The sequence below is a fragment of the Carassius carassius genome, chromosome 34 (genome assembly GCF_963082965.1).
Source record: "Carassius carassius chromosome 34, fCarCar2.1, whole genome shotgun sequence".
Lineage (NCBI taxonomy): Eukaryota > Metazoa > Chordata > Actinopteri > Cypriniformes > Cyprinidae > Carassius > Carassius carassius.
The window spans coordinates 7536520-7563925 of NC_081788.1; the positions used below are offsets into that span (position 1 = coordinate 7536520).

The 27406-nt window shown below is 37.3% G+C and overlaps 2 protein-coding genes and 1 pseudogene across 2 annotated transcripts; 2 read left to right on the forward strand and 1 right to left on the reverse strand.

The window, feature by feature from the left end:
* Positions 1 to 3723: 3723 nt before the first annotated feature.
* On the forward strand, positions 3724 to 5076 carry LOC132114776 (trans-Golgi network integral membrane protein 2-like). Its single transcript, XM_059523097.1, has 4 exons — positions 3724 to 3731; positions 3779 to 4367; positions 4480 to 4563; positions 4790 to 5076. Exons 1-4 carry the CDS (start codon positions 3724 to 3726, stop codon positions 4790 to 4792), a joined length of 684 nt encoding a protein of 227 aa, XP_059379080.1. The 3' UTR covers positions 4793 to 5076.
* Positions 5077 to 12271: 7195 nt separating this feature from the next.
* LOC132115413 (STAM-binding protein-like A) lies at positions 12272 to 18127 on the forward strand. Its single transcript, XM_059523878.1, has 10 exons — positions 12272 to 12412; positions 12842 to 13079; positions 13435 to 13510; positions 13602 to 13697; positions 14301 to 14637; positions 14727 to 14851; positions 16035 to 16172; positions 17192 to 17304; positions 17499 to 17598; positions 17824 to 18127. Exons 2-10 carry the CDS (start codon positions 12874 to 12876, stop codon positions 17878 to 17880), a joined length of 1248 nt encoding a protein of 415 aa, XP_059379861.1. The 5' UTR covers positions 12272 to 12412; positions 12842 to 12873; the 3' UTR covers positions 17881 to 18127.
* Positions 18128 to 18986: 859 nt separating this feature from the next.
* The window catches only part of LOC132114777 (FK506-binding protein 15-like), a 43533-nt pseudogene continuing 35113 nt past the window's right edge, over positions 18987 to 27406 (reverse strand).

Here is a 27406-nt window from a genome sequence, read left to right on the forward strand (position 1 = left end):
GCAATCTGTGGACTCTCATATTATACCTGATCTCTGGAAAAAAAAATTAATAATAGTTCCATTACCAAAGAAACCAGGTCCAGGTGAAAAAAGGCCAGTAGCTTTGACATCCTGTGTTATAAATTTTTTTAAGAAGTATATGGTGTATTTTTTTAAAGACAGAAGTTAACTCTGTTCTTGACCCATTAAAGTTTGCATATAAAGACAGGGCCATAGTACAGAAGATGCTGTTAATTTTGATGCTTATTTTATTACTAAACATCTGGAAAATCTTACGCACGGCTGTTATTTGTTGATTTTAGCTCTGCTTTTTATACAGTTAAGCCCCACCTTTTTAATTCAGAAACTGAAGACATTGAATGTCAATCCATTTTTAATAAAGTTTTGACTAATCGGACACAACAGGTTAGAGTTATTAAAACTTAATCAGAGCTGAAAGGTATTAGCACAGGTGTTCCACAGGGATCTGTTACTTCTCCTATCCTTTTTACATTGTATACCAACGAGTGTTCAAGCTGTGATTCTACTAACTTTATAGTGAAATTCTCAGATGACACAGCGATATATGTCAGAAGTATCAAAGTTTGTAGAGTGGTGTACCTAAAATCGTCTTGTTTTAAACAAAAAAGACAGAGGAGATTATCTCTGACCCAAGATCAATAAGTGATCATCAGTGTTTATACAGTGTTATAACATCCGCTAATTCAAGTATGTTCCTACAAGTACCTTGCTATCCATATGGATGATAAACTCAGTTGAGGGATTCATGTGGATGTAATTTGTTCTTGTGTGCAGCGAAGATTGTATTTTCTGCGTAGACTCCAGATTTTTGGAGTGGAGCAGAAAATCATGTATTTATTCTATCAGGAAGTTATAGAGTATAATTAGGTAAGGCATTATGGTATGGTTTGGTAACCTTACAATTCAGGTAAAGTCTAAGCTTGCACGCTTGTTAAAATAACAATGAAGGCCATTGGGAGAAAGGAGTATTTGTCCCTTGAGTCACTGTATGAACAGTCGGTTCTTAGGGAAGCACAAAAAATTGTAGCAGACCAACTGAATGTATTGCATACAGAGTATGAACTGTTGCCTTTTGGAAGACAATACAGATTTCCAATGTTTTGTTCCTGAAATCCACATTTTTTTAATCAAGATAATAAAAATAAATCAAACCAAGCACGACCTAATAAAACATGGTTCAAAGATAAATGATTTTGGAAAAAGAACATGGATATTCTACTAATATTAAAAACATGTGGGCACCCCTTATATACTGCAGCGAGTATAAACAATTTTGTCCCATTGATTTCGAAGTATGTTCCTTCTCCCAACATTTAGACTGATTTCATTGAGTTTGTTCGTGGTGTATAAATCTCTTTTTGCCATTAGTTGTTCATATAGGAATTTATAACCGGTTTTAGATCCATAAGAGATATAATTTACCACAGAAATCCCATGATGTGCTTGCTTGTGTTGATCAGTAGGCCAATCCCTAAACACCTATACAAAGTAGACACTTGTGTGGCTTTGACCTGTTTTTTTTTTTTTTTTTTTTTTTAATATATTTGATATTTATAAAGGTGTGTTGTAAATGTCATTTATGTAAAGCCTTCATTACATTTGTTAATAAAACACAGAATCAGTTGCTGTCTTTATTCGCAAAAGTAATCTACTTTTATCTTTGAAATGAAAATATACAGATTATTGTATGGTTTGATTTAGCCATTTGTTATTAAAATATAAATCATTTTAATTGTTATAAGTTTGTAGAATATAAGTAAAATATTGTTAAAATACTGCAAGGTTGCTGATTTCACAACTTTACCAGTGAAAATATTTCCATCTGAATCTCAAATTCATCTCAAATTGCATCACAATGCAGAATATGATTAAAGACAAAAATCATCTGCATGGTTAAAGAAATTTTCACAATCTTGCCCTTTTATTTTGTTCTTATTTATTTTTTGTCTTTAACTCTATAGTGCATTTTGTCCACTAAATGTATTATTTTGGGATATATATATATATATATATATATATATATATATATATATATATATATATATATATATATATATATATATATATTAAGAATTATAAGATTAAGAATGTCTTATGTAAAAAAAATAGTTTTCGCTTTGTTATTAAAAACTTATTTGAATAACTGAGCAAACGATTAGGAATGTCACAGAATAATCATCATAACAAATTTAATTATGGCACAACACATACATTTTGGCAAAGTTATTAAACGAAACATTTTAGAGACTGTCGGGCTAAAAAAAATCGCAGTGACAACAACGCACTAATATGAATATTCATGTTGTATGCTCCGCCCACTGACACCAAATATCTCAGACACCTAATACTTGGATATTTGCCTCTCTGACTGAAGCCATGACTCGATTAACAGCGCTGTTCGTTGTTGTCCTTTGCTTGTATCAAGGTGAGTCAGTGTGTTCCCATTGTTATACTGTAAGATGATGTTTGTGGGACTTAGGTACGATATAGATTGATAAACCTCGTGACGTGTTTACATCTCAATCCCTGTCCTCGTGCGCACTGTATTTGGAAATGAAAAGACAATCTGTACTATTATTCAACATGGTGTTGGCTTATTATTCAGATAAAGTGCGGCATTTTTCCCACTTTTGCAATGCGTGACAGATAAAGAGTGTCTGGATGAACAACGTTCCTGCTTTCGAAATAGGATCGACTTCCTGCTTCGCCTTTGTTTACACGTTGCCATATTGCCATATGTGTGATACCCGTTTACTGTATATTCTCTTAGTAAAATAGGTAAAGATATACAGACAGATGAAAAATTTAAGCATAAACCAACATGACGTGTCTTAGTAAGGTGCTGGGCCACCAGAAGAAATGAGATGTGATTTGGCATTGATTCTGCAGTTCTGAGGAACTCTACTGGAGAAATGGGATACGATTCTTTCACAAGATATTCCTTCAATTGGTGTTTTCATTATCCTATAGTATCATCAAAATGCATACAATATGCATAGTGTACTAGTGTAATGGTAGTGTATATAGTTAGTGAATCAGTGATGTGTCATACAGCCAAGTATGGTGACCCATGCTCAGTATTCGTGCTCTGTGGGTTAAATGCAGAACACAAATTCTGAGTATGGGACGCCATACTTGACCACACATCACATCACTTCACTTCCCTTCACTTCTTCTTTGCACAACTTTCTTACATATATATATATATATATATATATATATATATATATACCTCAGTGCACAGCTTCCACTCAACCTTGCACCATTGTACTTTTATTTTTATTGTATAGCATTGTGAATTTGTTGTAAATATTATACCACATGTCTGTTTTAACATGTTTATCTTGCTTGCCCCTTTATTTTTATATCTTTAGCAATACTTTTTTTTTCTTTTCTTTTACCTAAGCCTTACAAAAAGCATTTCAATGTACATATGGTCACTGACACTTGTATATATGACAAATTAACTGAACTGAACTGTGTGTTATGCCCAAGATTTGATTGTGTTTTTTTTGTGCTATTTTCCAGTTTGCACCAGTGCATTGTCAGATAACACTCCAGAAGAAACTCCAATCCAACCGGACACAGATCAAGATACAGATGGTGTGCAGAGCACATCAGCAAATGAGCCAAAAAGTAATAATGATCCTGTGAACACATTGGTTGAAAACCCAAATGAAATACAGATCACATCTGACAGCAATGGAGAGGTTAATGAGGCAAACACCCCTCAAATTCTTGAAGAAAATCTTGAAAGCGAAAAAAATGCTGCACAAGATGAAAAGAATAAAACCCTACCTGACCCTAATATAGAAGCTGATAAAAACACAAAAGATAAAGCTGAGACAAACGATGAAGGAAATGAAGACAATGAGCAAAATAAAGATGGTGGAGAAAACCCAAAACCTGATCAAACGGGTCAAGAGGAGCAAAAAGACAGTGGAGATGTACCAAGTGGAAAAGAAGGTGAAAAGCCAGCCACAATTGACCAAAATGTGGTTGAAGATGATGATACCCCTGAACCTGCTGAAGAAGGTGGAGATGAAATGGTTGAAAAGAGTGTAGAGAAGATGACTGAGAACCCTACAGACAACGAAGACGAACAAAACACTGATTTAGCCAATGATCTTGATGATGAAGAGGCTGAAGATGAAGGTGGTGTTGATGATACTGCTGGTGAACCTTTAAATGAACAGGACACGTTTAACAGCAAAACAGAAACCAAGGATGATATCAGTCCAAATTTTCAGTCAGAGAACGCAGAGAGCAGCCACTTCTTTGCCTATCTGGTGTGTGCCGTTATACTGGTGGCTGTGCTGTATGTCACAAGGCACAACAAGCGCAGGGTTAGTGGGGCTGTTTGGACATCCTAGAGACCCGTATTTGTCGTTTTCTTTGCATTTTAAAGATGTCAAGTGGCAATTAAATGACAGTTATTTATTTCATGTTCGCCTGCAGATTATTGCCTTCGTCGTTGAGGGCCGGAGATCAAGAGGCACGCGGAGACCCAAGACATCAGATTACCAAAAACTCGAGCAGCATGTAAGTAGCATTTGTGTACACACAGCCAGTTAACACTCCTATCTATTAATTTATTTAAAAACAGACTTTAGAAACCAAAAACTACCATCTAATAAAGAAAACATCTGTTGCCACCTTATAACAGTACATTCTGTTACAGTTTCTGCCTCTGTGGACATTTTTTAGACCAGTCAATTTTCTTATATTAGAAATGAAACTATATTGTGTTCTCTTTTCTGTTTTCCAGTGAGAGAAACCAGTCAGATGAGTCAGCGGTGGTGGAATCGAAATATTTGACTTGATTTTGAAACTTGAATTAAACATAATGAGTCATGTATCACCACTCATAAACATTGCACAGCAGCTGTCACGAATTCATCCCAAATTATATTAATAATGATGACAATGTCTATTGTAGCTCTACAATATCTGGGATGATCTTCATTTAGGTTTAGAGCATTACAAACACATAACTGAAATCCGCTGTGCAGGGTCATATTGTAGATGTTGGTTCTGTGGCCTCTCGTTCGATTTAATTGCCGAGCCTTTTTGGTAGAGTTACGTGGTTTTCTTTGGTTTTTTTTTTTTATTCTCTATTTATTGCTGGGTGAAATGTGTAATACAGAAGGAAACGATATGTATATTTTTGGAAGTATATGTTGACTGCTTGAATGATGTTTTATGGGAGATTGGGAATGATTGAGTTATGAATTGTTGTACCACTTGAAGCTGGTTGCACATGTTTATGGGACACGTGAATTCTTTCTTCAGGTGTGGACTACTAAAGAAGCAGCAAGCTTTTGTCACTATGTTAAAGATGTTTGAAACACTATGAATGCATATTATTTGCTTAATTAGCTTTGAAGGGCTCAACACAAAGGATTTTACTTGCCAGCCCAGTCAGACCAGTAGTTCACTTTGATACTTGCCCTTTTTATTGCTCCAACAACAAAAATTATTTAATGTGTCAGAAAGAAATGTATTTATAGTTTTTTACTTGTAATTTTACTTCACCAAAAATGAGTTTAATTAATTTGGATTTTAAGCAATAAAACACAAAAATTATATAAGGTAACACTAGGGCCCAAAAACAATCCTTATCAGCCAGGCCTGCTGTGTTTTAATGTTTCTGATCATTGATAGATTTTTATTTTATTTTTTGCATACAGTATGTTCTCCATCTTTGACGTGAGGTGTTTGAATCTCTTTAAATTATTTGTATTTGAATTGGTCAGTCAGTGGTTCAGTTGTGGTTTTCTAAATGGACAGCACCTGGACACTTTAAAAAAAAAAAAAAAAAAACCTTCCAGCCCTGATTCGGACTAGTTTCACTTTTCATTTTTCTAAGAGCTTTGACTCAAGTGACTTTAATAATGAATGAAGCCATCCAGTTCTGGAGTCATTCCACTTTTTAGCTGATGAAGAAAACACCATTGTTGATTGCAGCAGTCAATGATGCATTTAAAGATGATTGTTTTTGGTGTACAGTAGTATTATAATTGCCACACTTGATTTATGAAAATACCCGTGCCAATTCTAGATAATGCCCAGAAATGAGAAACAAACAGCTATATACCCATCCTCTTCTTAATCCTGAAATGGGAAACATTGTGGGAAATATCTTTTTGGTGCAACGTATAACACTATCACACTCCTGATGGGTGCCTATACTGTGATCCCTGCTCTATTCTCTCTTAAGCCTGTGATGATGATTTGACATACAACCAGTGGCTTTGCACAACCATTTTTCTGGACATTGAGGATCTGTTTTGAATTATTACTTGGGGAAAAATATATGAAGGATGTTTAACTTACCTGTTTATTGTGGTCAATCTTTTCCACTATTGCAACTTTTCTACTCTGAGAAGAAATGGAATAAAGGTTTGATTTTTCCTCTGACTCGTCTCTTCTTGTCAACTGAACATTAACTGAAAGTGTAGTATAAAAAACTTCATATATATATGGATATACAGTCGTGGTCAGAATTATTGTCACTCTTGGTAAATATGATCAAAGGCTGTGAAAAATAAAAATTGGAGAATAAGAAATTAAAATGGGGGGAAACATCATGACATTGGACACAATTAATGGCCCCCTTTTATTCAATACTTTTTGAAACCTCCATTTGCCAGTTTAACAGGTGTACATTTTCTCCTATAATGCCTGATGAGGTTAGAGAACACCTGACAAGAGATCAGAGACCATTCCTTCATCCAGATCCTTTAGATTCCCAGCTCCATGTTGGTGCTTCTCCTCTTCAGTTCACTCCTCTCATTTTCTATAGGGTTCAGGTCAGAGGACTGGAAAGGCTATAGCAGAAGCTTGGTTTTGTGCTCAGTGACCAATTTCTGTGTTGTTTTTGAGGTTTGTGTTTGGATTATTGTCCGGTTGGATGATCCAAACATGGTCCAGTATAAGATTTCTAACAGAGTTGGTCACTTTTTGATTTTTTTAATCTGTTGGTATTTGATAGAATCCATGATGCAATGTGTCTAAACAAGATGTCCAGGACCTCCAGCAGAAATATAGGCCCACAACATCAAAAATACAGCAGTATATTTCATTGTACACATGGGGTACTTTTTATCCCTGTGTTCACCAAACCCATCTTGAGTGTTTGCTTCTAAAAAGCTCATTTTTGTGTTTCATCTGAGCATAGAAGCCAGACCCATTTGAAGTTCATGTCGTGCCTGATAACTGAATATTTTGGGGATTGTTTTTGGATGAGAGCATTTACTTTTCTTGATTTTTGTTTTCTAGAAACACTCCCAAACAACATGTGGCGTAGGTGCTGAGACTCAACTATTTTCTGCAATACTAGTTGTGATCCTTGGAGAGTCTTTAGCTACTCAAACTTTCCTCCTCACCGTGCATTAGGACGATAGACACACGTCCTCTTCCAGGCAGATTCATAACATTTTCTGTTGATTGGAAATTCTTAATTATTGCCCTGATGGTGGAAATAGGAATTTTCACTGCTCTAGCTCTTTTCTTGAAGCCACTTTCTAATAATAATAATAATAATTCATTACATTTATATAGCGCTTTTCTAGGCACTCAAAGCGCTTTACATAGTCTGGGGGTATCTCCTCATCCACCACCAGTGTGCAGCATCCACCTGGATGATGCGACGGCAGCCATAGTGCGCCAGAACGCCCACCACACACCAGCTTACTGGTGGAGAGGAGACAGAGTGATGAAGCCAATCAGCGGATATGGGGATTGTTAGGAGGCCATGATGGTCAGAGGCCAATGGGCGAATTTAGCCAGGATGCCGAGGTCATACCTCTACTCTTTTCGAAAGACATCCTGGGATTTTTAATGACCACAGAGAGTCAGGACCTCGGTTTAACATCTCATCCGAAGGACGGTGCTTGTTGACAGTATAGTGTCCCCATCACTACACTGGGGCGCTAGGACCCACACAGACCACAGGGTGAGCACCCCCTGCTGGTCTCACTAGCACCTCTTCCAGCAGCAACCTAGTTTTCTCAGGAGGTCTCCCATCCAGGTACTGACCAGGCTCAGCCCTGCTTAGCTTCAGTGGGAAACCGGTCTTGGGCTCCAGGGTGATATGGCTGCCGGTAGGGCTGGGATAAACGATTATTTTTTAAACGATTAATCTAGCGATTATTTTTTTCGATGCATCGGTTAATCTAACGATTAATTTTTCCAGACCGATTTGATTTCGATTATCTCCCCATTAATTGACTACTAACAATTTATACATGTTGATTTACATATCTGAATGAAAAAAACATAAATTCCTTAACATTGCAATATGTTTATTGCTCTTAAAATTACAAAATAAAAGAATGACTAAGAATGCATTACTTTGCACTTGTATAGAGATAGCATTCAATAAAACCTTGAAACCTTGAAAACACATAGCTTACTGAAACAAGCTTACTGAACACATAGGGCCTAGTTTACTGAAAAAAAGTTCTTCTTTCAGATGAAAATAACAACAACTTGATATCTAGCATTCAATAAAAAAGGTCACCCAAAAAACTTGTTTAGAGCAATTGAAAGAATACAGTATGTAAATGTAAACTTGAGGGCTTTAAGCTAATACAGAGAGTGCTTTTCCAAAAAAAAATTAACAGTGGGAGCCAGCAGCCTGTCATGGAGAAAAAAAAATCTCCGAATGCTCAACGTGAAACTTTGGCGTTCCGCCTTTTTTCTATCGTGTCTAATGATTTTGGTTAATATGCACATGCACATGCACATGCACGTGGGAGGGGGGGGGGGGGGAGAGAGCAAGACAGCGCTCGTGTAGTTTGAAGACTGTGAGTGCGCGAGCGCGCGTGAAACTTTGGTGTTTCGCCCTTTTTCTATCGTGTTTAATGATTTTGATTAATATGCACAAGGGAGGGAGAGAGCAAGAAGCGCTCGTGTTGTTTGAAGACCGTGAGTGCGCGCGCACAACCGGTGCTCTCTCTCGTACGCGCCCTGTCAGGCGCAACACAGTCATTATATTCTACATCACTCACCGATCAAATAAGGCTTTGACAGCCGCCAAAAAAAAGATCAATGCAGAAAAACCCCTGGATTGGTTATATAACGTTGGACAGAATGTTGATCCGGCCATCGCGTATATTCAGCGCACATAAGGTAAACGTTTTGCAAACGTTTTTTAGAGAAATAAAAACAGGTCGACGAATCGATGCGCATATTTTGCGTCGACGTATTTTTTGCGTCGACGTCATCGATGACCTCGACGCGTTGTCCCAGCCCTAGCTGCCGGCCATTTCTACTTCTACAAACTTTCTAATTTGTGAATCTCATTTATATTTTGCTGCCCATTAGAAATATATTCTTTGGTTTTTCTCATTGTGATGGATGATTAAGGAAATTTGGCCTTTGTTTTCCCATGGCTGGATAATTTAATGTTCACAATCACCCTGGTGTGTTCAAAATTGTGAATATGAATGTCAATATACTTCAGATATTTTACTCCTAAGAATTTCTAAGGGTACGAGTAATTGTTTCCAATGTATATTTGAGAAAAACATTTATTTCATAATGAGATTTTCCCCCATTTTCAATTGTTTTAGGTTAGAGATTTGTGATAAAAAAAATTATTAACAATGCAAATTGATTTTTACAGTTAACGCAAAATAAACATTAACGTAAGTTAAACTACAGGTAAACCCAAAAGGGAAGAGAAAAGTAAACAACAATATAATAAAGAATGCTCAAAGTCTGGTGCTGAAGAGAAGTTAAGCTCAAACGGGGCGCACCACACCGGTGGAAAAAGACACTTTTATCAGTCAATTTATCAAAGGTAAACCACCGCACATGCTGCTTGTCTCCACCCTGCAAACAGACAAAAGAAAACACACACAGAAGAACCTAGAACACCACCTAGAGTCCAACAGATCAGATAATTAGAATATCATCAAAAAGTTGATTTCTTTCACTTATTCCATTCAAAAAGTTAAACTTGTATATTATATTCATTCATTACACACAGACTGATATATTTCAAATGTTTATTTGCAACTGATTGCACTATATTTTCATTGTTTTTCATTTTATTTTTTATTTTTTTTAATGTAAAATCATTTTCTAACCGTTTTAAATTCATTTTAAATGGTTGTTTTATACTTGTTATTATTTTTCTTCATTATTATTTTACGTTCTTTTATGTAACGCATTTTTAATTACCATTGTGTACAAGATGTGCTATATAAATAAACTTGCCTTGCCTTGCATTTAAGGTCAGGTGAGTTTGCTGGCCAATTAAGAACGGATACCATGGTCCTTAAACCAGGTGCTGGTAGCTTTGGCACTGTGTGCAGGTGCCAAGTCCTGTTGGAAAATGAAATCTGCATCTCCATAAATTTGGTCAGCAGCAGGAAGCATGAAGTGCTCTAAAACTTCCTGGTATACAGCTGCGTTGACCTTTGACCTCAGAAAACACAGTGGACCAACACCAGCAGATGACATGGCACCCCAAACCATCACTGACTGTGGAAACTTTACACCGGACCTCAAACAACGTGGATTGTGTGCCTCTCCTCTTCCTCCAGACTCTGGGAACCTGACTTCCAAAGGAAATGCAAAATTTACTTTCATCAGAGAACATAACTGTGGACCACTCAGCAGTAGTCCAGTCCTTTTTTAAGCGAGATGCTTCTGACGCTGTCTGTTGTCCAAGAGTGGCTTTACACAAGGAATGCGACAGCTGAAACCCATGTCTTGCATATGTCTGTGCGCAGTGGTTCTTGAAGCACTGACTCCAGCTGCAGTCCACTCTTTGTGAATTTCCCCCACATTTTTAAAAGGTTTTGTTTCACAATCCTCTCCAGGGTGTGGTTATTCCTATTGCTTGTACACTTTTTTCTACCACATCTTTTCCTTTCCTTCGCCTCTCTATTAATGTGCTTGGACACAGAGCTCTGTGAACAGCCAGCCTCTTTTGCAATGACCTTTTGTGTCTTGCCCTCCTTGTGCAAGGTGTCAATAGTCGTCTTTTGGACAACTGTCAAGTCAGCAGTCTTCCTCATGATTGTGTAGCCTACAGAACTAGACTGAGAGACCATTTAAAGCCATTTGCAGGTGTTTTGAGTTAATTAGCTGATTAGAGAGTGGCACCAGTGTCTTCAATATTGAACCTTTTCACAATAGTTTCACAATAATTTTCTGAGATACTGAATTTGGGATTGTCCTTAGTTGTCAGTTATAGCCATCAAAATTAAAAGAAATAAACATTTGAAATATATTAGTCTGTGTGTAATGAATGAATATAATATACAAGTTTCACTTTTTGAATGGAATTAGTGAAATAAATCAACTTTTTGATGATATTCTAATTATATGACCAGCACACACACACACACACACACATAAATATAAATATATATATATATATATATATATATATATATATATATATATATATATATATATATATATGACACAACTTATGCAGGAACAAAAGAATAATAATAATAAAAATACTACAATACAATAAATTTAATATTTTAATAACTAACTGCATTCTGTCATTTGATTAAAAAACGGATCTGATCATTAAAAACATCAGAACTGAATCCAGTGTAGCCTTACTTAGCCTACTGCCATAAAACAGTAACTTTTACTACAGTGGGGATTACAAGTCTGAGATCGCTATCAAAAATGTCTATATTTTGCACTATTTTCTCATTTAATACAACATTAATTGCAACATAATAATATGTTGTTGTTGTTGCTTAACGACAACAACAAGTCGATTAATTCTACTACTAATAATAACAACAACAACAGAAATGATTTATTTAGAATGCTTCCTGGGTTAATGGCACTAAGTGAACTGTAAAAGTTTATCAGTCAGTCACATATTACCTGACACACCTTGAATCTGATCGATCGAGAGTCTGTCACAGAGCGTGCTGTATTAACAACAGTGTTGCCAGGTCCGGGGTTTTCCCGCAAAACTGTGCTACTGTAACTCTACAGTCGCGGGTTTGAACCACCCCAATAATGTTATACTTATCCCCTGGAATAAGAATTTTACAAAGGGAACAACGCCAAAAAAACTTGTATTCTATCCCCGGGACGCGATTTTTTTGCGGAAGACCCCCACCGAAACGCAATTGGGCGGGTTTTGTTGTGAAAACTTGGCAACCCTGCAACAGAAGGAGAGCTGACTGATCTGAGAGCGGCTGTTAGTTTGTGTCGCGCAGCACAGGAAGAGGAAGTGAGTGAGTGCTGCTGGAGAGATTACAACGACAAGGATGGAGACAGAGCCATATAACACAGTTTAACTCGCCTTTATTCCCATCAAATACAGTTAAAGGCGATGGACGAGTTTCCCCAGCTCATGTGACTGTGATCTGAAAGACATACTGTCATTATTATCACGGTAAGACTTTATCATCCAACATTAATAGCCAGCTAGCTGCAAATATTCATATATAACCATTATGCATACCACAACAATTCACATATTTAAACAAAGAAATCAATAAAGGCGGCCCCAGCTGTTGGCTATTTTATGGTATTTTGCTAAAAATTTTAAAGTGAGTTTTTTGTATGTGATATATCACCTGTTTGAAGCTCTTTATTCTGTCAGCACAGTAAATAGTATTACTTGTCCACTACTTAGTAGTTAATGTTATACTCACTAGTGTAAGAATGTATGAAGTTTGCTACTGTACTTTTAAGACTTTTATATGTGTCATTCATTAAGCTGATGTAGTTGCACAGTAAATCTAATAAATTCTTTCATTCAAAAGTGCAAAAGAAATCTGAAATCTGTTTTGTCTGTCACGTGTTCTCATTTGTATAACAGGGTTGAAGGCTTAGACTGAGGACACTGGCCACATGATGTTGGACCACGCGGATGTGAGTTTGACCCCTGATGAACGGGTGCGGGCCTTGACCAAGAAGGGCAGCGCGGTGGACATGAATGAAGCAGTGCCCCTCCGCAGATACTTCCGCTCGGGCATGGAGGTGATCCGCATGGCCCACGTGTACGCCGAGGAGGGCAACACAGAGCACGCCTTTGTCCTCTACAACAAATACATCACGTACGAAGACCTGAATCATGCTCTAGCTCCATCTGATGCATTCTTTTATCATTTACTGACCGTCATGCTGTTCCAAACCTGTGTGACTTTCTTGTGGAACACAAAAGATGATTTGTCTCTAATGTTGTTAGGTTCCCAATGCTCTTCAGAATACATTCCTTTGTGTTTCCTGCAAAAGAAAGAAAGTCAAATGGGTTGGGAACAACATGGGAGTGAGTAAGTAATGACAGAATGTTCATTTTTGGGTAGAGTATCTAATTAACTTAAATGGGAGTCATCTGTTATGTGTGAATAATATTAGTAATGTCCAGTTCACTTACAACAGGTTTAACTCTGGTTGTTTTTAACCCACCAGGCTTTTCATTGAAAAGCTCCCCAAGCATCCAGAATATAAACTGTGTAATATTCCTGAGAAGAAAGAGATTTTAAGGGTAATGTAGTCTAGTGAACTCTAGATTGATAATCTCAAATGATCATCATATCTTATTAGAGTCCTCAGTTTTGACGTTGTTCCCCACACAGAAGCTAAAGGAGACCGCTTTTCCTCAAGCAGAGCAGCTGAAGAAACATTTACTGAGAAGATATGAGAAAGAATATGCTGAGTTTATCAGCAAAAAGGTGAGGCATTTATTCCAAACCTTATCATGATAGAAAAGCGAAACCGATGAAACCTGTCAAACATGTTTTAGTTTTTTTGATTCTCACATTTAACACATTTCCCAAATTCTTTTACTGGTAATACATACAGACATAATTTTTTTCCAAAATTCCAGTAATGTAATTGTAATTCCATAATGCTAGATTAACAATATATTTTTATTATCACGAAAATCCCCAGATACCATGATAAACATATACATGTTCATGGTAAATATGCAGTGTTTCTTAGTATTTACTATTTGTTGCTCTGCCTTATGAAATAATAAAAAAAATAATTCAGATTTTTTTTTATAAAGCACTGTATTTAATGAATATCCAATGAGACTATTGAGTCACAATATAATAATAATAATAATAATAATAATAATAAAAAACAAATATATATATATATATATATATATATATATATTACTATAATTTTTTTTTACAAACTAGTATTTGTCTAAAAGTATTTTTTTATATGCATTGCTGACATGTTTGGAGTAATTAATTCCGAAGTTAAAGATGAATATGTTTTTCCACCCTGGTCAGTCATATGATTGTGCTTCTGTCGTCTGTCAGCGTGCAGAAGCTCAGGCGCTGGAGCAGGAGTTGTGTCGGCAGCGTGAGCTGGAGGTGGAGAGACAGCGAGTGGCAGACATGCAGAGGAGGCAGCTGGAGCAGGAGCAGTTCAGCAGGTTTGAGGAGATGATCCGGCAGAAGGACCATCAGCGTGAGCATGAGTTCAACACACCAGTGCCTCACCAAGACGACACACTGCTCATCCCTGGGATCCAGGGTCCCCCTCTGCCCTACCTAGAGTCCCCCTCGGCCAATCACAGTGCTCGGTCAGCTCCCAGCCCGGCTGCACCCCCGACCGTGGACCGCTCACTTAAACCGGGTCACCTCAGCATCAACAGTACGGCTAGATGTCAAACCTCACTAGACGTAGAGCAGCCTCAGGTTCGGTGTTATCAGGTTGTCTCAGAGTTGTTCTTTGTGTTTCAGCTACTATGGTTGATGGTTTGCGGCAGATCACTGTTCCTGCTGAGCTTTGCAGCAAATTTCTGCGATTGGCCAATAACAACACCATAAGAGCAGTGGAGACCTGTGGGATACTCTGTGGGAGACTGGTATGACTTTGTCATAGAGCTGCACAATTAATCGTTTAAAGATCGCGATCTCATTTCTAAATGACAACGATTCGCCTGTGTCTATTAAATCTTTGGGAAAAGTCATACTGGAACGTTCAAATCTGTGTTCGTGCTGCCGCTGACACAGAGAGCAGTTCCCATGTTTAGGTTAGAAACCGCTTCTTTTCAATTACAATCACAAATACAATCATTCGTATTATCACAGAAATACTGGGATGAAAGTTAATAGTTCGGGTGTAAACACTGATGTCTATGGTAGCTATCAAAATAGAGCAAATCAAATTTTGAAAGTAACTGGCGCACTTTAAAAAACTGTCGATTACATTATTTAGCCACTAGGCGGTGACTAGTGACTTAAATTTATTTGTCATTGATTCATTCATTCAAGAGATTCGTTCAAAAACGCTGATCCATTCAGAAATGAAACAAGTGTAGTATTTATGAAGAATTGAAGTCACTGAATTATTCATTAAATCTAATTTCTCATCATTTTAATAATAAAAAAGACTGTAGCAATTAATATTTTGTCACAGCTTGTAGTAAATCATACATTATTTAGTTTAGTTCAGAATCGTGGGAGAATTGCGATCTCTATTTGAGGCAAAAAAATAATAATAATGTGATTCTCAATTTATCCAGATTCGTGCCGCTCTAATTCGTGGCATGATTTATTATTCCTTTATTACCTAAATTTTCTCTGTTACCAATAACAAAGCTCAAATATGATTCACACAAGGCTTGTCAGACAGAGATCGAGATGAATATTTGGGATGAAAAATTTGCTGCGATGAACATTTTAACTTGCAAAAAAAAATCTGTTAAAGACATAGTTCACCAGAAAATGAAAATTTGATGGTAATTTACTCATCCTCAGGCCATCCAAGATGTTGGAGACTTTTTTCTCTTCAGTAGAACAGAACAGAAAATGTTTAGCTTAAACCATCGTCTCTGGTGATTCATAATATGTAGATCGATGACTACCGGCACTTAGAGAGTCAAAAAAGCATTTCAGGCAGCACAAAATTAATAACCATGGCTCCGATTTCTTTTTCCATCAGTAGGTACTCTCTAAGTCTAACCATAAGGTCATGACTGCCTCACTTACTATTACAGTGCATTAAGACATCTATCTGAATGGAGAGTGTTTGTGTGCCTGTTGCAGAATAGTAACGCGTTTACAGTGACACACGTGATCGTGCCGAAGCAGTGTGGAGGCCCAGATTACTGTGACACAGAGAATGAAGAGGAGCTGTTTCTGGTGCAGGACCAGTACGACCTCATCACGCTGGGCTGGATACACGTGAGTCACACTTCTGCCTTCTCCTGCTTTAGAACTGATATGAACCACAGGTATCCAGTAGCATATAACTATAAAATGATACAAAAGAAAAAAAAAGTGAGGAAATAATCATATGTGACCCTGGACCACAAAACCAGTCTTAAGTCGCTGGGATATATTTTTAGCAATAACCAAAAAAACATTGTATGGGTCAAAATTATCGATTTTTCTTTCATGCCAAAAATAATTTGGATAAATATATCAAAAATTAATTTGATTAGTAATATGCTTTGCTAAGGATTCATTTGGAAAACTTCAAAGGTGATTTTCTCAGTATTTTGATTATTTTGCACCCTCAGATTTCAGATTTTCAAATAGTGGTATTTCGGCCAAATATTGTCTGATCCTAATAAACCATACATCAATGGAAAGCTTATTTATTCAGCATTCAGGTCAAAAATTGACACTTAAGACTGGTTTTGTGGGTCCAGGGTCACATACTGAAATGTTAATTTCCCTAAAGGTCCATCAGTACAGGGTTTCGTGCAAAAAGTTTCCCTATCGATACCGATACGATACCTCGACTTCAATACCAGTTCCTGAATGATATTTTTCCAAAACCAGTTTTATGAAATCTGATTTAACAAGATCACATTACCTCAAACTTTGGTTTCATAAGGAACAAAAAAGCACAAATGAACAAAATGAATGAACACAATAAATCAGTGCAAACAGTTTTAATAAAGTTCAAATAGTTTTCAGTTTCCACATCTTTTAGGCTATGTTTACACTAGTATTTTTTCATTTCAAAACGCATAGCATACAATGATTTATGTACATCAAGCATGCAGCATGCATACTGGCTCACCGACGTTGACAAGGTTAACCCCTTAGGTATTGATATTTGAAAATTTTTTGATTACTCTATGGTACTCTTCGGTTGGTGTCTAAAAAGTATCAAACTCGATACCCAGTCGTAGTACAGTGGATCCATACAGTTACTACTGCAGTACAGTCATCATTCAGATGTCACCCCACAGACTCACCCCACTCAGACGGCCTTCCTGTCCAGCGTTGACCTGCACACTCACTGCTCATACCAGATGATGCTGCCCGAGTCCATCGCCATCGTCTGCTCTCCCAAATTCAACGAGTAAGTCCAGCCATGAGAGACATGACAGCAGTGACAGTACAAGTGAGATGCTGTGGCCACTCAAGTCAAAGTCACACTTAACTTCAAAGTGTCTGAATCATTCATCAGTGAACCAGACAGATTGTGAAAAAAGTCAAATGGGGGCGTTGGAGTTAAAAGCTTGAGAAGCGCTGATGTAATACTGATGTTGACAGGACGGGCTACTTCAGGCTGACTGACTACGGCATGGAGGAGATCTCATCCTGCTCTCAGAAAGGCTTTCATCCGCACCCCAGAGAACCTCCTCTCTTTACTGTAAGTGACATCAACCTACACCTGAGCGTTCTGTCATTTGAAACGGTGTTATGTTTCATGAGTCATGTGACCCTAGACCACGAAACCAGTCTTAAGTTGCACAGGGGTATTTGTAGCAATAGCCAAAAATACATTGTAGCCTATGGGTCAAATGTATAGATTTTTTTATTGACACTTAAGACTGGTTTTGTAAATAGTTTTTTTGTCTTATGTTTTCCCTCTCAGGATGGTAACCACATTAGGATCACAGAAGGCGCTGTATCGATGCTAGACCTGCGATGATCTCTCTCTGGTGTTCACACAGTGGTGCCATGAAGCTTATTTTTGTAATCTATCGTCGCTAACTCCTCTGATGGACTCTCGTATGGCACCAGCTTTCTCTGGTGGTGGGTTTCTTAGAGATCTAAAACAAGCACTTTTTGGGAAACATGAAGACAATAACTGAAGCAGCATTTTTTTTATATGACATCTGTTGGGAGCCACAGGACTGCAGCTCATCCCTGTTTCTGTTTGTTTTGTCCTAATGATCTAGTGAGCCAACGCAAAAGTTATTTATGTTCTTAGTGACGTCACACACACTAACATATCACATCTGCAGAAACAACACTAAAACAAAGGGTTTTATTGAGTATCTTTGGGAAAAGCTGAACGGGTCAGTCCCACTGGGCTGCACCTGTCATGAATGCCAGCCATAACAGTTTAATTCATTTTATATTTTTTTCTAAAAGCAACTTCATTTTTGCTAGCAGCAATCAGTCCATGATGTTGTTGAATTCTCAGTTCTGATTGGTTGACGAGCCACTCACACAGAATGTGTTTCTGCATTTAAAACTGAGAGACAAGATAGTGGAATAAAAAGCAAACACAAAAAAAAACGTGCGAGACAGGGGACTGGGATAAAAAAGCAAAAGTAACGAGATTTTAGTTTTCACAGTTCACAGTCTCATTTCTTTATTAATGTGCAACTGGTTGCATTTAGTACTATATATAAATATTAAGAACAGAGACAGCAGGCTGAATTACACATGAAAACCCTGTTAAAGATGGAAACATTACATTATAAATTAAGATAAAAAAAAAAAAAAAATCAACCGTTTCTATGATTTAAAGTATTTGTAGATTTAAAATGATTTTTGATTTTTTCAGTTTAAATCAGTTTATGTTAAGTTCTGCCATAGAGATTTTCATCCAGATGCTTTTTAAGGTTTTGGGCAGGACGTTACTCTCTGTTCTCTGATCATAGAAAATACCGAAATGTTTGCTGAAGCGTCCCAACCCACTAAAAAAGCCGTTTTCACTGAGGTCCGGGACAAACATCATTTCCTCCTTTCAGAGATCGTCTGGCCTTGTTGCCGGCAGTCGTCTGATGTCGATTGAGAAGGTTGACATCAGCTCAGCCAGTGCAGTTCTTCATCATCATCATCATCATCATCATCACCAAACAGAGGGGCGGGAGGGGGACGTCCTTTCAGACTCTGAGGACATTCACACAAGAGCATCAGTCAGTTCACTGTTAAATTTTGTCATTGAACAAAAACATTGTAAATGGCATTAACTAGTAATCTCTGCCACTGATTTCATTGGTTGAACAAACAGAGTCCCGCCCCCAAACTCACTCTACTGATTCAATGTTATAGTTTTGGGGACTATATGACTACATGAGGACTATTACAATTCTTCAGTAAATCATGTGATGCATCGTAAAATACAGTCACATTTAGTTTGAATGACTAATTTGGAATGATGCATTTTGGGATGTTCATAATTATTTTCCAATATATGCGGAGAACATTAATGTGCACTACGGATTAAAAGTTTGGGAGTCACTAAGAGCTTTTTTTTTTTTTTAAAGAAATTAAAAACATTTATAGACTTGCAAAGGTTTTCTATTTGGAATAAATACTGTTCTTTGAACTTTTGCACACAAAGGACCATGGAAAGAAAAGTTATGACAAAAATTGGAAGCAGCACAGCTATTTTCAACACTGATAATAATCTGATATGTTTCTTGAGCAGCAAATCAGCATGTAAGGATGATTTCTGAAGGATCATGTGACACTGAAGATTGGAGTAATGATGCTGAAAACTCAGCTTTGCATCACAGAAATAAATTATATTTTAAGATATACACAAATAAAAAACAGTTCTATTAAATTGTAATATTTCATAATAGTACTTTTACTATAAATGTAACTTATGTATTTTTAATCAAATAAATGCAGCCTTAAGAGACTTAATTCAATTCAATTATAATACTTTAATCGATGCATTGAATTTTCATTATTAAATCTATGCATCGCAATGTGCTTAATTTTAGATTTTTTTTTATTACAATATATTTTATGATTTATTTTACTTATGACAACTTTCATGCATCAAACCAACAACCTTCTGGTAACCAGCGCTAAACCACTACACTGCATCCATTCCAACTAGCATCCTTGAGAAGTGTCAATATTAGAAGACAATATAAACCTTTAATGACACATAGTGAAGTTAATAATCCTTAATTAAACATTTTCAAAACGATTGACTTGTCTTCATAGGACCTTGTGTTTTCAGTTTTAAAAGACAATCGAATCATTAGTTTGTGAGAATGAAGAGCAGCAGATGGATGTGGAGTGTGTGTGTGTGAGAGAGAGAGCCCTGCTCACCGGCTCCTCCTCCTCCTCCTCCTCCTCTTCATCGGCCGCTGTGGCTGCGGGTGGGGGCTGGGGAGGGGTGGGACTCTGGAAAAATGGTTCCTCTCCATTTTCCTTTTCTACCCTCTCAGACGGACTGAGAGAATAGCAGGAGGAGCACAGATGAGACGAGAGACACAGGATGACACACATGCTCACAGTGAAGGTTAAAGTGGGGCTTGTGTTAGTCGATACAGTGTTACAGAGTGATGAGTAGATTTCTGAGGTTTACCAACAATCATAAAAATGACTGAATTAGATCAACAGTAGTCAAGACGACTTGCTGTGAAATCTAATTACTGACTGTTTGCGCCACCATGCACTTCTGTGGGAAGACACGGTTCATCTTCTCTCACATATGAGAAGATGAACCATTACATAAATGTAAGGAGGAAATGAAAATTCAATCATCATTTACTCACCCTTATTTCTATCTAAACCGCTCTGACTTACTTTCTTCCATGAAACACGAAGGAGATATTCTGAAGAACGCTTTAGTTGCTCTTTTGCACAACCATCCTGATACATGAGTAAAAGCAAACATGACAAATAACCCCATAAAAGTGGTTCAGACGATGTGTGCACTACACTTTTAATCATTAAGCCATACATAGCTTGTGTTAGTAACGGCAAAATCAAATTGCTTGTTGCATTTTTCTCTCCATCGAGGCTCTTAGAGCTTTAAAAGACTTGGCTTAAAGTGCCCCTATTATGGATTTGAAATGAAATGAAAATGAGATCAATCGCCACAGATTAGTGTCACGAAAAAGGACGGGTTTGGATAAATTAATCGTTAAATGAATCATTTAGCAAATAAGGTACAAGACAATGAAGGTCCTTTTTGACCTTACATGCTTGTCAACCCATTGTTGAGGACTCCCAAAACCAATATATGCACCTTTCATTACCCATATTAGGGACACTTTAAATCATAAAAGAAAAAAGAAGAGATGAAATAAAAACGAATTCAAATTAACTAATATTATCTCGGTACTAAAATGATGTGAAGGTAAGTAAATACTGATTTTCATTTTTGAGTCTACGGTAGGGGTGTAACGGTACGCAAAAATCACGGTTCAGTATGTACCTCGGTTTTAAAGTCACGGTTCGGTTCATTTTCGGTACAGTAAGGGAAAGAAATGCAAACATTAAACTTCAGGTTGTTTATTAATATAAACTTTTTTTTTAACAATTTGTTTACACTTTTGTTTTTTAAATACTTTTTAATAAAATAAATATAAAATAAAAAAAAGAATAAGAAATAAAATACTGCTGCAAAGTTCACCACTAAATAAAATACTCTCAGTCTCAAACCAATATCATATAATAAAATATAATGAAAAATATAAATAACACATATAAATACAGTGCATCATTACCAATCCCTCAGATTTCGTTATAGCGTTGGACCGATCGGAATTAAGAGCAAAGGTCTGTTTAAATGCCGACTTGAACTGCGTTTGAATTACAATCGTTTTTTTCCTAGTTGTATTGATGTTCACACTCGCGTGATGCCTTTTGAAAACCTTAGGCCGGTGACACACTGGCATATTGCACCTGTCAAACATAGTCTATTTGGCCGTCAATACTGTTGATGGTGTCCTTTATCAATAGGCTTTATATTAATGCTCAACATGAAGTATAGATATTGTTGTCGTGAAGACAAGATCCTGTTCTGTCGGCGCCTCGGCAGCCTCCCTCTATGTCACCTACAGTAGCAGCAGCGCCAGGCACGATTCTGGTGTGTAAAGACACAGAAAACGCGAAGCAGCCGTCAGGCAACTGACAAACAGCAGAAACGCCACGCAGCCAGTGTGTCGCCGGCCTTAGAATCAGCTGTAGGGCGGGATTTGCGCTGAACGCGGAGACTTCCGCCACTTAATATGTTCGTTTGGAAACATGAAAATGTACTTATGTTCCGCAAAACAAAATATTGCATTCGGTCATTCGGTACACATGTGCACCGTACCGAAAGCCCTGTACCGAAACGGTCCGGTACGAATACACGTACCGTTACACCCCTAGTCTACAGTCATAACATTGAAGCAGATTTCGCATGTTAGCGGTTGAGCACGCACCTGGAGCGCAGTGCAGAAGTATCCTGCAGAGCGGGAGGAGATGGAGGAGGCTGCCTGGGAAGTCCACCTAATGTCATGTGTGCACTTTCTGCTTCATCTAAAGGCCCTGTGACACTCTCATCAGTTACCTTGGCTTCCTGTGTAGGACTAATGTCCTCTGGGGTCACTTCCTGTTTGGTTGTGATGTCACTTTCGGTCTCTTCTTCGCGTTTCATTTCTGTGCCGCTCTCACTGTCCTGATCCTGCACATTGTGTTCTGTAACTTGCACTCCCTTCTCTTCACTCATATTTTCTACAATTTCCTGTTCACTCCTGTCCTCTACTCCTTCAAGTTCCTCTGTTTCTTCTTTCTTTTCATCTGCTAGTGAAACATCTTCCTTCTCCACCTGCTGCGGTCCGTATTCATCCTGCGCTCCTGCAGGATCTCGCTCTCTCTGGCCGTTTATATGCACTTCACGTCTAGGCTGAGCGTCAGTCTCTCTCTCCTCCACTTCCTCTTCTTTTTCACTGTGTTCAGATGAAGATCTCTCCTTTTTGGCGAGGAGCTGCAGTGTGACATTCTGCGATCGGAGGAGAGAAACACACTGAGAGATATTTTATCTGCAGAATAAGGTTTTAACGCTCATGTTGTGCTGGAGAGAGATTCGCCAGACCTTGATGGTGCTGACCAGCACTCGGAGAACAGCACTTCCTGTGTAGGTCTCATTCAGCTCAAACTCCGCTCTGAGAGACTGAAACACTCCATTCATCACACGCTTCACCTGGAAATAATTACAGCTGAGCTTATAAAGAGTGATCCATGACTGCTTTTAATATATGAAGAAAAATTAAATGCTTTAAAATATTTCATACATTTTATAAATAATTTAAACCTAAAATAAGTGATATTTTCACTAGTATATATATGGGTGCATTAAAAAAATTTCAATGCATTGTAATTATTACAAAAGCTGAATTTATTCCCATGATGCAAAGTTGAATTTTCAGCATCATTACTACAGTCTTCATTGTCACATGATCCTTCAGAAATCATACAAATATGATGATTTACTGCTTTATAAAGCGGAGGAACGGAATAAGTTCAAAAATACAGCATTTATTTGAAATAGAAAATATTATGCGTTACATTAAATGTCTTAATGGTCACTTTTGGTCTTTGCTAAATTACATCATTTTAATATGTCTTTGCTAAATAAATAAAAAATAAAGCAAAATAGTAATGTCTTAAAAAAAATTGCTTGTGTAATTCCAAGTGTACATGAAATGACAGCCTGATTGGATTTTTTTATTTTATTTTGTGATGTATTGTAAATGGACCATGGTAATTATACATAGATATTAAAAAATCTACATGCATCATTATTAATTTTTTAATTTAATTTTAAATTTAAACAATCTACATGCATCATCTTGTTTCCATAGTGATGTGTCATGCAGACACAAAATATGTTAAAATAAAATAAAGTAATTAAATTATATAAATTAGTATCCACAAAATGTGTGTAAATGTTATTAAAATAAGCCAACAAATTAATTTACAGTACAATAACACCAGTACTAATAATATATAAAAACATCAAAGTCGGGAGTCTACAGTTTATGATAATAATTCAAGACTTGTCTACAGATGCACAGCGAGTCTGAGGTTACTGACAGTTCAATCTACACTACACTTGATACACCTTGTGCAGATTGATAACATTTGATCCGAACCGAGAGGTTCTGATGCATGATACTGACTCGGAGTCACTGACAATACAGCATGTACCTTATTATTATTATTCCTGTACCTCATTGGTTGGTTTGTGTCTCACCTCTTGTGCTGTGTCTGTGTGCTGCTGCTCTGACAGCTGTGTCTCCCGCTGCTGCTCCAGCACCGAGCACTGAAACACCCGCAAGACAACGTGAATCACAACCTATTCAGAAGTCCTCGAGATACTGTGAGGAGCTCAGCCAATCATTTACATATTATGACTTACATACTATCTATTGGCAGCTTTTTATTACATTGAAGTCATTTACTCTTGGAAGTCTTAAAGATACCGTGGCAAAAACAGTCAGAGAGATAGTTGGGTAAACTAAATAATGTATACTTTAGGTGCAACTAACTGACACTAACATCACAAAACTAACAGACTAACATTGAAAAAATTTAAGAAAATCCATGAAAAAGTGAAGAATTTAAACAAGTTTACAGAGTTGTAACTGAAAAGCAATGAGGCCTGAGGATCAACTTGATGTAAAAAAATAAATAAATACAAAACAATTTTATGTAGGGCTGTGCGATTAATCGAAATCGAAATAAAATCGCGAATTGAGTGTGCGCGATTTCTAAATCGCTTTATAGCACGATCTTCCGCAGCCCTGACCTCCTGCAGTATGTTATCTGAACCAATCAGGATGCAACGCACCTAAGTGGAGCGCGAGAACAGAGCAGACTGGGCATATGCCTAACTCCAGGTTAACACACTCTGTGATGCGTAGCCTTTTTTTTTTTCGAGCCCATGTTAACGGATCAGAACGTTCACACTGCACGCAGTAAAAAGATGAGAACAGAAAAGGTTATAAATAGAAAGGTGCGAAAAGATTTAATATCTTGCGCGTGAGCACAGAGAGAGTTGTGAGTGCACAGGACACAGGTTGAGCGAGAGGAGACACATTGTAAGGCAGCGTGTATCTGAGCCTTATACAGTCTATGATCTGAGCACGCACATCTGGTTTGGTTAACAGAGCAAAGGAAATCTCCATGCGAGTCAGTGATGCGCGGGCTGATCCAAAATAAGTGGGTGCCTGCGGTCATCCAAAAATATTTTTAATGATATTCGGGTCGCGGTCAGTGGGGTCCTTTAAAATAATAATGCCAATTAAACCTTTGTCATTTATATAGTACTAGACACATTTTTGAAATACATAGGCTTACACTTTATTGGCTGAATAACTGGCATGAAGATAACGCACGAGCTCAGTCTGCACGTAGAGATGGAGGCGGCAAAGAAGACTGCAAGGGGGGGGGGGGGGGGGGGCGTCGCTGTTTTTGGTAAAACATGATTTTGATGACTTCATTAAGTTTTGTTTTATAGAAAACTCTTTTTAAAAGATTTTCGTTTTGTATAAATTGTATCTTAATTTTGATCAATTTTTTATCAATCAGTTGCCCGTATTTAATAAATAAGAAGCAAATATATAGCCTAGCAGACAATGTAATAAGGTGCCGGCACGATCACTTGCATTGCATGTGAACTAAACTCAGCGTGCGCCTCAAAGATTTGAGAAATATAGACTATACATTACAGAAAGCTTGACATGTCTTCTTTTAAACGAAAATATTCAAACCCAAATAAATGGGCTACTCTCTGATGATGTCATCCATATGAAATGTGCATTTCTCTCTGTGTTCATGGCGAGTCTGCATCGTCAACTTCATCTTTGCAGCGACACAGAAAACACCAGTTTATTACTAAACAATAAAATGACTCCTTGCATATTTTCGAACCAGCAGGCCATTCTGGGTTGAGCGAGACCTCACGGAATGAGCGAGCGGATCGGGATATTCAGAAATGCGCTCTCCGCTCACGAGCTCTGATCGGAAAACAAACCCGAACCTCGCTGTCTGCTAACCTTGCAGAAACATACAAATAGACATAGCCAGACTAGACTATTTTAGTACAAATTATGAGCTTACTGAAGATTTTTTTTAATTCTTGACAATATTATAATATATTAAGTTTTTTTTTTTTGCCTAGTTAGTTTTGCCTACGTTCCTATGGCCCAATGACGCTACATTGAGCATTTACTGCTTTTTAAAAATGCGGGTCAGGAAGCGGCTCAGGTACAATATTTTATTTAATTTTTTTTGCGGTCCGACTTGCAGGCGGGTTAGTTGAAAACGTTGGTCGGGTGCGGGTTAATACATTGACCTGCGCATCACTGGTGCGAGTGGATAGATTTGCGCTCACGCATTATTTTAATGTGCTTTCGCGTTACAATAATGCGCTCTTGTTGCTGCTTCTGAACCGCGTACACATAACTTACTGTATACGCACTGCAGACGGAGTACATGTGACCCTTGGGCAATAAATATATTAGGCAAAACATATAACACCTGAGGCACAGCTACAGTGAGCTCTATGACCAATGCATGGCAAAAAAAAAAAGAAAAATAAAATCCCTAAAGCATGTCTGTGTGTCAAAATCGTGATTAAAATCGAAATCGCAAAATTGATCAAAAAATCGTGATAGGGCTGTACGATATGGACAAAAAAAACCTAAATTTATGCTGACTGAAACTAGAAACTTGTGAATCAGTTTTTTCTCAATGTTTCACCTTTTCTCTCAAGGCCTGCAGCTCTTCTTTCTGGTCCTGCTGCTGTAGTAAAAGCTGTTCCTCTGATTCACAAGACTGTTTGAGTGTGTTCAACTATGGACAGGAGATGTTAAAAACTGTGTTAGTTTGATTAGTTAAGTGATTGCCTGTTCAACAGTTTAAGAAAAAGACAATAGACGATTGTTTTGTAATGTCGTGAGATTAAGATGTCATTGCTTGTCAAAGTATTATAAATAGGTGTGGACTTGCTCTGCATGTGTGTCTACATCATAGCTCTGCATCATGGGATAAAAATCTGGAAAAACCCCCTAGGAAACCTAAAAAAAGCCTAATATTACCGAATTTGATGATGCTGAGATTAAATATATCAATACAGACTTTACATCACGTACAGTTGTTTTTCCCCCACACAAAATGAGATTATTTTTCACATTTTATATGTTTCACTTCAAAAAAAAAAAAAAAAAAAATCCAAATGTCAGAAGTTTCAAAATTGTAATGACAAAAAAGTATTTAAATTTTAAATACTATTTAACTTGAATTCTGTGTATGACTGAAAAATATGTTCAAATACTCCATTTAATGTCAGATTTAAAAACTTTAATGTAATAACTTTCACAGTTTCACAAGTCAATATTTGAAGTGGATCGAAACCTTTCATCGAAGTTCTCCTAAAACCTCAAACCAAAATGCACTGATTAACTGTTTTGATCCACTTCAAATGC